Source organism: Opisthocomus hoazin, chromosome 1 (assembly GCF_030867145.1).
Source record: "Opisthocomus hoazin isolate bOpiHoa1 chromosome 1, bOpiHoa1.hap1, whole genome shotgun sequence".
Lineage (NCBI taxonomy): Eukaryota > Metazoa > Chordata > Aves > Opisthocomiformes > Opisthocomidae > Opisthocomus > Opisthocomus hoazin.
Genome location: NC_134414.1, coordinates 86407060 through 86419615, shown reverse-complemented (window position 1 = coordinate 86419615; position 12556 = coordinate 86407060). Strand labels below are relative to the sequence as shown.

Here is a 12556-nt window from a genome sequence, read left to right as displayed (position 1 = left end):
GACAGCCCAGCACCGATTTACTGAGACCCAGCAGCTGCTGGTGAGCCAATGTGGTCCAGCAGGCACCTGACAGCGCTGGGCTGAGCATCGCTGGGGGAAACGAGGAATGGGGGAGCAACCGGGGGAGCCCACAAGCTTCAGCACTCTCGTTTAGCCGCATCCAAAACCACATCCCAAAACGATGCATTTGGGATGCTCCTGAAGAACCACGCATCTCTCAGCTCAAGCAGGCTGTAAGTTTTAAAATGGGTAACTGGAGGAAGAAAGAGACTACAAGTGGAACAACTTATCATGCAGCTCCTGCCTTGATCCTGAGGTATGAGAAGAATCTGGTTCAAAACTTTGCTACTGAAGAGCTACCCTGTGCCAGTGGCCATATGTATTCAGATTAATCATTCTTGAAAGATGAAGAATCCACAATGCGGTATTTAATTTTGCAAAGGGCATTTACATACATGAGAGGAGTATTTTTAAAAGGAACAAGCCAGATGGTATAATGCTAAGAGATAACATGCGACAGAAGATACCATATATGAAACTCAGAGAATATGCGAAACACCTACCAAAAACCCAAGACTACCACCCTTTTTCCTCCCCTCTCTCTGTCCCCTCCAAAGGCTGGATTAAACTAATTAAAAGGACATCCACCGGAGAACTAAAGTCCTATCCAAATGAGGAAAATCCAGAACTTTTCTAGCAAAACAGATGTATAAATGCACTAAGGTTAAAAAAAAAAAAAAAAAAGAAAAAAGAAGGCTGAGGTACAAATTCTTACAGGTATTAGAACAAGCAAAGAGGGGAAAAAAAAAAGACAATTTTTCAAACACAGGTATCTGGCAGACAGATTACAGCACCATAATAAGAAGAATATGAATTAAATAGGGCTGCAGCAGAAAATTGACATAGATTCCTCTTCACATTCCCGTGAGCAAAGAACAGCCTACACGGGAATTATTCTCAGATGCTGTTCACCATTAAGTGGGGAGGCATGAGTTACCTGGACTACTCAACAATCACCTGAAACTCCATAGGAAATCGCTGAAACAGTAGCTGTGATGCACAACTACCCATTCCTCCGATACCTGGGCAACTGCTTGCAGAAAGTGATACATGCATTGTTTGGGGAGGGAAGGTGTGAGGGTGTGAAGAGAGAGAATGAGAGAAAGAGAAAGAGTGAAAAAAATATTCATTATGAGTCTGGAAAACTTCAGAACCATAAACTTCACATCTAAGTTAAGCAAACAGGTATAAGTTATATGAAGAGATTCAGCAGCTGCACTAACCAGCATGTTAAAATGACAAAGACTCATTTGGGCTCATGCAGAAGAGCTGTGGCAGGGGACTCCTGATACATGACCAGCAGCTGCTGGACTCTCTCTCCTTTGTTGTCTCTATATGCACGGGCAGAGCCGCAGAAGTGTTTTCCCAGTTTCAGACAAAATACGAACTTTGAAACAGCCCAAGATTGTACTGCACCATCCATTAGTCTGTATGATACATACAATGACATTATTGGCAAAAAAAGAGTGGCCTGACAGATCATAGAATGGTTTGGGTTGGAAGGGACCTTACAGGTCATCCAGTTCCAACCCCCCTGCCAGGGGCAGTGACACCTTCCACCAGACCAGGTTGCTCAGAGCTCCATCCAGCCTGGCCTTGAACACTGCCAGGGAGGGGGCATCCACAACTTCTCTGGGCAACCTGTTCCAGTGCCTCACCACCCTCATAATGAAGAATTTCTTCCTAATATCTAATCTAAATCTACCCCCTTTCAGTTTAAAGCCATTACCCCATGTCCTATCACTACATGCCCTTGTAAAAGTCCCTGTACAGCTTTCTTGCAGGCCCCCTTCAGCTGCCTTAATAATCCATATCTTAACGATAAAGAAATGCTAATGTAAATAGAAAGGGTTTCAGCAGCTCAACGTTCTTGAAGTCTTTGTTAACAGCTAAGAGCCTGTGAGGATGCACGTTGGATCTCCTGCTCTTCCTCCACATGACAACAAATAGCTGCACACAAGTTGCTGGAAAGGAAGAACTGCAATTTATTTTTTAAGTTCATGCAAGAAGGCATTTTTACATGTAAACTCATTATCATTAGGAATTCAGATGTCTGAAGCATTACTTCAACCAAACCGATATGTTCTGGCTACATGAAAAGGGTGGTTTCTTCTCCCTTTAACCAAGTAATTAATCTCCCTCAAAAAAGAGCACATAAACCTTTGCAACAGTCCTTACTATACTCGATTTCAGAAAGAGGACACTTCACTTTATAAGCCCTCGATTAAAGTGAATGTAGAAATTGTCAGTACACTGCATATTAGATAAAAAATAATCATGCAAATTTTATCATTTGTTTCCTACAGAACACTACTTGTTAGGTCATTCTGTGCTTAGCAGACTGATAAGAAACACTTTTTTCCTTTAGAAGAATTTACGTGAAAAATGACAAGAGCTGTAGGTGAAGTGCAGAACAGAACGTAGCCCTCTTTTGCACCATAAAATACTGAAGCTTGTGAATACATGCATGAAATATTTGCCAAAGTCATTTTTCACTGATTTGTAAGGAAGCAGTTGCCCAAGATTACGCCATTTCTTCCTCAAGAGGAAAAAGGAGGAAGGTAAAAACATTTTGCTTATGTAGTTCTGGTTAGAACATTAAACTTTGGCATTTAGGTCAACTTTGGCAGGAAGAACGACTTTTACTTTGTTTCTGTATGGTAAAGGCTGGTCCTCTGTCTTCAAGAGCCGAGATAGGAGCAACTAGCAACGCACAAAAGGTCCAAAAGAAACACCTTGTAGTGTTTAATTACAGTTGAGTCATGCTGTGGTCCCATATTTGACACGCACATGCTCTTGTACTTGACACCTATTAAATGTTGAAAGATTTTCTGTGACCTCTGATCTCATAAATCTTTTTTCACTTTTTGAAATTATGTGATTTTCATAGACATTGCAGAAAAAAATCAATAGAGATACAAGTCAAATGTTCTTAAAAAATAAGAGTAATGGCTGTGAACATCGCTAGTAGATGGCAATCTTAAGAATTAGATCAGAAAGCACTACTCTTTTGACGCAGACTGACTTCTATGTGTGCCATGTCACCCTGCAGGAAGCCACAGACTGCAGGCCAGAGCACACATTTCCATCTTTAATCTTTTGAATAGCTATGTCATTTTAGAAATTGTGGAGATGTCTATAGGGAAGTTAATTACACCACCAGCATATGTCATTCAACAAATACCAAGAGACCTGTTTAAAGAAGGACAGACTTTACATCTGTACAAAGTTAAACTTTTGTAACTAATTTGAAATAGAAAGAGTAGCATCATTAAAACCAAAAAAGCATCAACTTTCATTTTACAGATTATCAGACTCCTATAACACTTTTAAAGCAGTCTTAAAGTAAAAACATATTTAGAACTGGATCAAGCCTCATCATAAAAACGTTCAGCTCATGTCAGGTGACTGTTAGCATGCAAGTAAATTCATAGCAAGAGTGGCTTGGTTCTTGCATGAGAGATGATAATGGCTACTACGGACCACTGCTTTCTCTTCCTGTAAAAATAATACTCCAAGTTATTAAATACTGCTGTTCGGAAGACACATGTTGTAGCTTTTCTAACAGAGAGATGAAACAACCTGAATTCACTGGAAGCACTCAGTAATCTCGGAGAGGAAAAATACAGCCCAAAGATGAAAGGAGTTCACAAATTATCTTCATCAACTTTAAAAAAAACCCCAACTTTTAGAATTAATGTCAATTTAGGTTTTGCAACTGTGTGCTAATAAAAGAGCACCAAAAAATACTGTAGCAAAATGAACCAGCAGCAAAAAGCCCAGGAGAAAAAAACTGCTTATCAAGCACTTCCCTCCCTCCCTCCCCCACCCCCCGTTTTTAACCATTTGCTGTCACAATACTCAAACCCTTTTTCATTCTAGATTCAGTGCATTAAAGATACTCATATTTCTCCTGAAAATAATCAGGGAAGCTGTAACAGTAAACATTCCAAGTTTATTTAGAACCCAAATTGTTCATTTTTTTGCAAAACAGTTGGAGAGGAGGGAGGCCACAGGCACCCTGTAGCATTGGACAGTCTCTCTCTAACCTAGGGAAGGCACCCGTGGACTCCACAGCTGGCTCTCAGCTTAGGTCCCTGCACATCTAACCCACACAAACGCTCAAGGGCTGCTCCTGTGTCCAGCATGGTCACGGTGGCTTTGGTAGCACAAAGGCAACTGTAGCATACAGGCCTCAGTAACACACAATAAGGACCATCAGTAATATAATCCAAACCCAGATTTTCAAACAAAATATTAAGTATGACCACAAGGAAGACTTTAGCTTTGGTTAATATTCATGTTCTAGAACATACCACAGATTAGGCAGATTTGCTAGCTATTTGCAGATTGCTAGCTTTTAAAAGTAGGAAACTAAATGCCTTTACGGAAGCTCAGAAATCATAAAAATCAATTCATCTCATGATGAGCCCAGTTCCTTTTGAGCACAGGAATGCCTTGTCAAAAAAGAGCACATGGAAATACCTATTCTTTCCCATAGGATGGCCATTCATCATCATGCAGTAGTAGTTCACAACATGGCAATTAAATGCCCAAATAAGACATTTTATTTATTTAGTGTTTTGAATATGGAAGGCATATAAGCCCTCTGCATAACATAAGTGCTGAGGGAAAGACTGTGAAAGAGACCATTTTACAAAACCTGCTGTAATGCAGTGAAATGGCCAAACACTACAGCTGAAATAATCTGTCAAAATAGGCTTCGGCTTAAAGCAAAAAAAAAAAAAAAAAAAAAAAAAGAGTTATTGCAGCTGGTGCCCACTCACGTGATTTTCATGGATTCCATGATTATAAAGCAAGACTCGTGCTGCACAAACACTGCTAAAATGCTGGCGCAGGAGTATCATTCACGTGCTTTTGTGACTCGGGTTCAGCACTGGTGGATGGAAATCATTTCACTGGCCCAGAGACGCTGCCTGCCTACAGCAGCACGCCCGCTCCCGGCTGGTTGTGCTGCCGCCTCCCCCCTCCCTCCCCTCCAGGCGGGTGCGCGCGTGGGGCGCACGCATTCACACCCTCGTGGGCTATTCATTTTGGGGTCACTACGCTTAAGTACAAAGGGCTACAAAGAATCAGAAAAATAGCAGATGGTCTCTACGGCTGGGCCACAAACAATGCAAAATGCAACTCTATGAAACCACAGATAAATACAAATTTTTTTCACAAGCTTTTATGGTCACGACTGGAGTACGTGTTTGCTACAGTTTATAAATTTCTTTCCTCTTAAGAGATGAATACGACTTACAGAACCCAGGAAAGCCCATAGAAATTATTTTCCCTATACACGTGTTTCTTCTGTTACAAAAATGGGAGCTATCAAACCTGGCGACAGCAGTGTGTGCCCAGCTGCCACACGCTGCTTCAGCCGCCGCAGTATCAGCGATCGCTGAAATCACTGCTTACATTACAACGGCTCCGGGAAACTGTGGGCCACCAGGAGGGCACCCCCACACATGCTAGATGTTTAAGGATTTTAACTGCGTTGTGCATGCAGTCGTACATGTGAAAACGGTCTGAAAATATTGTACAGTTTAATTAAAATGAGAATTAATAGAGAAAAGGGGAGCTGATCAAATGGGAAAACAACTTTTTGTGGCTTCTGTTTGTGTACTGCATTCTGCAAAGGCGCAAGCAGAGAAAAGTCCAATTTACAGCACTACTGTGTTTCAGTAGCACGCTGTCTTTGCCAACGATAATACTGGACAACTCTTTCGGGAAACCTCAAGCACTCCCTTCCCCCCCCCCCCCCAAAACCTGTAACTGATAAATACGAAAAAAGTCTGAATTGTTTCATGCACACTAATGAGAATCATCTGGCTCCGAACAAACTGTAATATACTCAACACTTCACAGTTTCTTCAAGCTCACTCTAGAGTCCCCATAAATTTCAGTCCCAACATTAATTCTATCATGCACGTTAAAGTATGGGGGGAGGAGGGAAACGAGGGAAGAAGGCATCGCAAAAACTCCAAAATCATCATAGCAAAACTTCCAGTCTGGGTCAGGAAAAGATCAGATCAGAGTTGTCATAACAAATCTCTTCAAGCCAGAAATTAAGAAATACTTACCTTACAGTGCAGTTCCTTTCATCCAGATTGTTAATTTTAGAGAAAATATGCTCCCCATCTTCCTTTAACTCTTCCGCTTGCCTCCTTACTTCAACTGAGACTTCCTAAAAGTGGTTTACAGCACAAGTAAGATACCAAGTCATCATGTTTCAGACTCCCAAAAAATCTATGATTATGGAACCTCTTATTTGTGGGTTTGCTCTGTTTGAATATACATGAAGTCAACAGCACAGCATGTCTTAAGCTTGTTTGGTTTTAAGTGGTGCAGTATGCTGCGTGACCTCTTGCGCAGCACTACCAGTCTGGCTGCGCTCGAGTTACTGCTCTACTTTGCCAATCTACAGAAGAGTTTAACGCTTATATAAACCTTCACAACTTACATTTGGCAAAGACAAAAAAAAAAAAAAAAAAAGCAGCAAAGAAGTTACAGAAGACTTGCTCACATTTTAGAAGAGGCAAGTACACACCAGCTTTTGAATCCCTGAGTGTGTCCTTTAGTTTCTCAGTAAAACACACAACATCGCCGTTCCAGAATTTTATTATCTCACTATCTTCAAACAACCACACCCAAAGCATAGCTTTGCATTACAAACACTGAACCTACAGGAAATTTAATTGAGCATTAGCACTGGAATCATCTGAATCATATATGCGAAACAACATCTTTATTTACTTCAGTCTGTTGTAAGCATCTTCAATGCACTTATCACCATATTTTCCAGGTGCCTAAACAGGTGTCTGCTTTTTGCCCCAGGGGGCCCATACTGAACTTAAAGGCACTAATAAACCAGAAACGCATACATGGAATAGATTATACAATGATTTTTCTGCTGGGTAGGCAATGATTTAATAATTTAGTTAATCTGCTTTTCAAAATGACTTCCAGGTGAGTATTTCCAAAGCTTGGAATCTCTACCCTAGTAAATTACCTGCATAGTAAAGTCTGCATGTAGAGTTCAAAAATAACTTTTACAAAACTTAGACACAAAAAACTTAAAGAGTCCACAACTTTTAGAGATCAGCCTATTTGGTTTCTTTTTCAGCCATTCTCATTTTACTGTAGACACACACACACACACAGAGGTGCCGTATGTGTGCATGTACCATTTTTATCAAGAGGGAACCCCCCCGCTCCCAACAAACGAAAAAATAATACACAACTGCACTGCCTCAATGCTTTTCTTGCATAAGGTCAAGTTCAACACAGGTTGAACACACTGTGACTCCTTATACATATCAGGCAATCTTGTAGCAGCTTGAACAACATCTTTTGAATAGAGAACTTAACAGACTTGGTTTCTCTGTTTACTTCCCCTGCCACCTGCCAACCATTCCCTGGCCCCGCTCAGTTAAAAATTAACTTAATATTTACTTGCAAGTTGAACAGACATTTGGCATCTCTCTAAGGAATAAACTTCTACATCTTAAATCAAGCAAACCAACGTAAAATAAAACACTAAGCAGTGTCATTTGTTGCTGTAGCGTAGCTTTAACATTAACAGGCATATTTTTAATCTCAGTATTAGGCAGAAGTTTTGTCCTATGCAGCTTTTGCATCAACCGAGTTTAGAAGAAAAGAGGAAATCCATGGAAAATGATTAGACCATTAACAAAACTGGACAAAAGTAGACATTATTTCCCCTTGGAACAGCTTTCTTCATAGTTTCAGAGAACTGCAAGCTTTAAAATGGGTCAGGCAGCCACGTCAACGAAGAAATAATTCTTGTTGAAGATTGCTTTGATCCTCCTATACCTCTACCGTAAAACAGAGGACATTACCAAATCGACCAGATTGTTTTCTTCCATCTGGCTACAACACACAAGAAGTTACTTGATCCAACTGCTCTTTGCTACACTGTTCCTGTGCAATACTAACTTTGATCCTCTTCATTTCACTTGTGAGAGCTACCTATAACAATTATTCCCTTACCAACAACAGGCAAACACCACACTACATTGTTTTCCTGAACTGGAAATTTTCATAGAAATTATCTCGTTCCCCCTCCACCACTCTCCTGCCTCCTCCCTGGGCAATTCAAAGGATAATGCAAAAGACACTTGTACCTGTTTGTAGAAATCAGTAGAAGGGGATGATCTGGACCTCTCATGGGTGTACTGGGGTTTCTCGTGTTGTTCATGGCCTGCATCAAGGATATTATCAGCTGAATGGTACCTTCCTGAGCTCCTTGGCTCTATCGGCTTCCGCTGTTCCTTCCACGATGCCTGATACTCTGCAAAGGTTCCCAGGCGCTGGGGCTGTTCAGATTTCACAATCCCATCAGCAGCCTTACTGCTGCTGCTGTGGTGGACATTATCTTTTGAAGCATGTGCAGTTTCCAGTCCAACAGAGGCTGCCCGACCTCTTCTCTCATGCCATGACTCCTCTCCCTCCTGTACACCGTAAGCTTTCCTATCTGGCCTCTCGGGCTGCCCCTCAGCTATACTATGGGGAGCTGGTTTCTGTGCCAGTTTCCTATATGCAGGCTTACTTGTTTCTTCAAAAAATTTCCACCTGTCTGCAAATGAGCCCAGGGCTTCTTCAGATGTATTTTGACGGCAATGAGCACTGCATTCGTCCTCTGACACCCCCACCTCATTCATCTTCTCCGGTTCAGAGTAAGACTTCAGTTTTTGCTCTCCTGTGAATCTCTTCCTCGCTCCGATGCGAGAAACATGATGAGTGCCACTCCCTGCAGGGTTCGGTTTAGCTTGCGTAGCCTCGAGGAATCCAGAGGCATCTTCAGAAACCAGAGCCAATAACGAAGAGTTGTAACTACCAGTTTTATGCTCGGGTGACCCGGGGAGATACTCAGCGGGGCTGGGCTCCAGGTCCCGCCGTTTGAAGGACGTCGCCCTCAGAACCCTGGCCTGCGCTTCTTTGAGATGATCTTTGTAGGTGCTGGTAAAGTTAGTGTCTGTGGAGGTGGTGACATTTTCTGCTGAATCTGGCTTCCAGGTCTCACTGCACTCCTCTGTTCCAGATGACCCTACTAACGTGGCAGTGCTTCTACTTTTCTGCAGCTTCGCCCTTCTCATTTGGATCTCATTTCTCAGGGTTGTTGCGAAACGATCGCTCCTTCGTGCCTGTTTAGACAAGTGAGTGTCAAATGGGGCCTGTCGCTCCGTTACGGCTTCTGGGCTGTTGCCAGACTGTTTTTTCCCTTCCTGAGCTAAAGAGTGCAACATCGGGGTCTTCTGAGGAGAAATCTTGCTACTCTCATCTTTCCCCCACCTAAAATCTTTCTGAGCTGATCTGTTTTCAGTGGTAAGGACACAGCCCTTTACATGCTCCTGTCGACCGTACCTAGTTTCACCTTCCTCAGAGCTGCTCTCTAAGTTTTTCTTTTGTCCAGACTTCTCAGTATGACTGGGTTTTTTAGCTTCTTCTACTACAGGACACCTAGCATCCCCCTCTCTGTCCACTGGGTAATGACTACTGTTCTCACACCCTTTCAGTGCGGATTCAACAGATTGTTGAGGTAGATAGTATTTTGGTTTTTGGACCATTGTGACAACTGCGGGATTTTCGTGAGGTCCAAGCGATGCATCAGCCCCCACCGCAGGTTTCCAGCTGTCGTCCTTGAGTTGTAGTGGCTTTGAGCTTCCCTGAGCAGGCTGTTTTGCTGTCACGCAATAATAGCGACTCTGTCCAGTGTTGTCCACCTTCTGTTCAGCAGCACTGTTCGAAGAAGGGAAAGTCTTGAGCAGACTGGCTTGGTTTGGACTGTAGCCATGGAAACGATCTGTCGGTAACTCCTGAATGCCACTACAGGACAGATAATGCTGCTGATCTTTCGGCGCAGCTAAGACTCTTGAATTGTGAAAAAAAGTGCTTTCATCGCTGTACTGGTGCTGGTGGTGGTAACTGTAAGTAGGCTGTGCAAACCGAACATCGGTGCTGGACAAGGACGACTGCAGTTTGTTCACAGTTCCTGCATTACTGTTGTACCTTTCACCAGTTGAAGAAAAAGTGTGTTCTGCACTGAGATCAGATTTATAATTCAAGCTGCTGACCCTCCTGTCACACGCTCTGGAGAGCCACCGCTGCTGCTCCACAGATTCCAAGTTCCAGTCACTCCTGGGCTGAGACCGGTTCAGGGCTGTAAAGTGCTGCGTGCTGGCACCCTCTGAGTACACAGGACCATGGGCTTTCTCATGGCCTTTGGTAGCAGCAAAGCTGTCACTACGAAGAGGTGGAGGTGGGGGGGGAGGAGATGAAGACTTCTTCTTATCAGGAACATACCAGACAGGTCCAAAACTGGATCTTCCAGAGCTAGCGAGCTTGCCATCGGGGTGTTCCTCTATTCTAGGATTTCTGTTGTTCTCGTACTGGATGGGAGCTGGCAAATACCCAGGTTTGTCCTCTATTCCACTGTTGTCATTCAAAAAATGGCCAGACTTGTTTCCGTGCTTAGCAGTCTCCCATTGGCCTACTTTGTATAGCATGTTCTCTGTCGAAGAAGTGTCTGCATTGGATAGGGTGTGGTCAGGGGTGCTAGAACTCGTGGAGAAAGACCCGTAGGCTGAATCCCGCTTACTTTGGCTCCCTAAATGATCAATGCTACTATTAGACCTTGCAGAAGAAAGCCTTCCATACTGGGCTACTTGTGGAGTGTGGTCCCAGCTGTCCATACTTCCCAAAGAGCTGAACTGGTCAGAAGCACGATGCAGACTTGACTGATCCCACGAGTTTGACAGGTCATGAGAAGAACAACTATAAGAGGAAACAAACAAAAAGCCTCAGCATAAATAAACCAGTCAAAAAATTCCACAACATAATTATAAATACATAATCACAAATTTTACTAACGTTGGTTAAGATCCATCTGCATAGCAGTTGCTAAAGACCATCTAATAAAATTGGAAGTTTGAACATAAAGTCAGGGCTTTATCTTTATACTCTGCTGCTGATTCAAAGCTTGAAACCTTAATAACTAACTCAACTTCCCTTTCTAAGTTTCTCCTCTCCCTCTGCAAATTGTTGATCCTGCTGACTTTACTTCTAGGCAAATATAGTTTGAGCTCCATTAGCTCACTCTTTCCCAGGACAAACACCAACTTATTTTTCAGCTTATTTTCCAGGCACCCCGATTCTTCCAGGTATTAAACTCACATACTTCCCTGTTCGTCTTTTGTAATTGCAGTCTCAGCTTCTTCAGCCCATAAAGTTACTCCCTTGTCTTGCTTCTCCAAATCTGTCCATTCGTTTAATATTTTCATTTCTAAATGGAGGTTCACTAAAAACATTTGCCTCACATGTCACCATTTTAGTTCTGAGCCTCCACATGCACCTTGCCACTATCAGGCTGACACCCTTACAACAATGTCACTCAATCCCATCCAGTTCCACCACACCGACAGGAAAACATCAGGTGGAGATGTCAGAGCAACATAAGCTCTGCACAGTCAAAACTGAACTTCTGAGCTTCCTTCAAGAATCTTTACCATCACCAGTTCCCACTGCCACTCTTTCCTCTATAGAAACATCATCTTTGACACTGTACTTTCTCTGGATCATCTATCTAGGACACCATTTCAAAATCTTGCTGCTTTTGTTGTTTTCCTATCCAATCAGTACTGTTCTGTTTTCTTTCTTCTCTTTTATCTCTTTCACAGCACCCTTCTCCTGTCAATTCATCACACTGATGCTGAGATGACAGTCTTTCCAATTATTCTCATCACATCTCCCTGTTTGAACTCCACTGCCAGCCGCTCTTGCTTTTATATACCAAATTCAAATTCTTGCCCTTGCATGCAAAGCCCCTTGGTAGAAATCCCAGAATTATTCCACTTCCCTGTAGCTATAATTAAATGAAGCATCTATCAAATCTTGTGCAGTAAAGAAACCTGTGAAAGCTAGCAATGAAATCAGATTAGTCCACATAAAAAATACAAAGAGTGATATAGATCTTTTTTTTCTGTCAAAAAATATTGCAAAGGTCAACTAAACAGTTCTTTGGAATTCAGTATTAACATGAGAATTGCCTTTTTTACCCTCTACTACCTTTGTAACTTTTTTTATACAACATGGTCAAAAGCAATTTATGTGAAATAAGATAAGGTAAACTTTGTGCTTATTTTCTAAAAGCATTTTATTTAAAAGATACACTAGCATTGGCCTCATCTTGTGGGCTTTTTATTCTTTCATTCATCTGTTCTCAGCATTTTAAAACATCTTGCCAAATACTTAAAAGGGTCTTAACTGTCTTCTTAGGCAGATACTGTGGTTCACGTAAAAAGTGTCTTGGTCATTATTAGGATCTCTTTTATTAATGAAGAATGTAAGACAGATATAGCTATGAATTGCTGATCTTCCTACCCACCTTCAGCACTAAGGGGATACTTGGCATCGATTAAAATAAACATGATGCTTGTGCAGTAAAGCCTCAATTTACAATTTACAAGTC

At 42.1% G+C, this 12556-nt stretch overlaps 1 protein-coding gene across 3 annotated transcripts in view; it reads right to left on the bottom strand.

The window, feature by feature from the left end:
- SHROOM2 (shroom family member 2) overlaps positions 1-12556 on the bottom strand; it is a 127310-nt gene that overhangs the window by 29848 nt on the left and 84906 nt on the right. For all 3 annotated transcript variants that reach the window (XM_075428264.1, XM_075428254.1, XM_075428259.1), the window contains 2 exons: positions 8214-10863; positions 6150-6253 (listed from right to left, as the gene is read on the bottom strand). In XM_075428264.1, the coding sequence (XP_075284379.1) occupies positions 6150-6253; positions 8214-10863 (2754 nt within the window). The remainder of the gene's footprint in view (positions 1-6149; positions 6254-8213; positions 10864-12556) is intronic.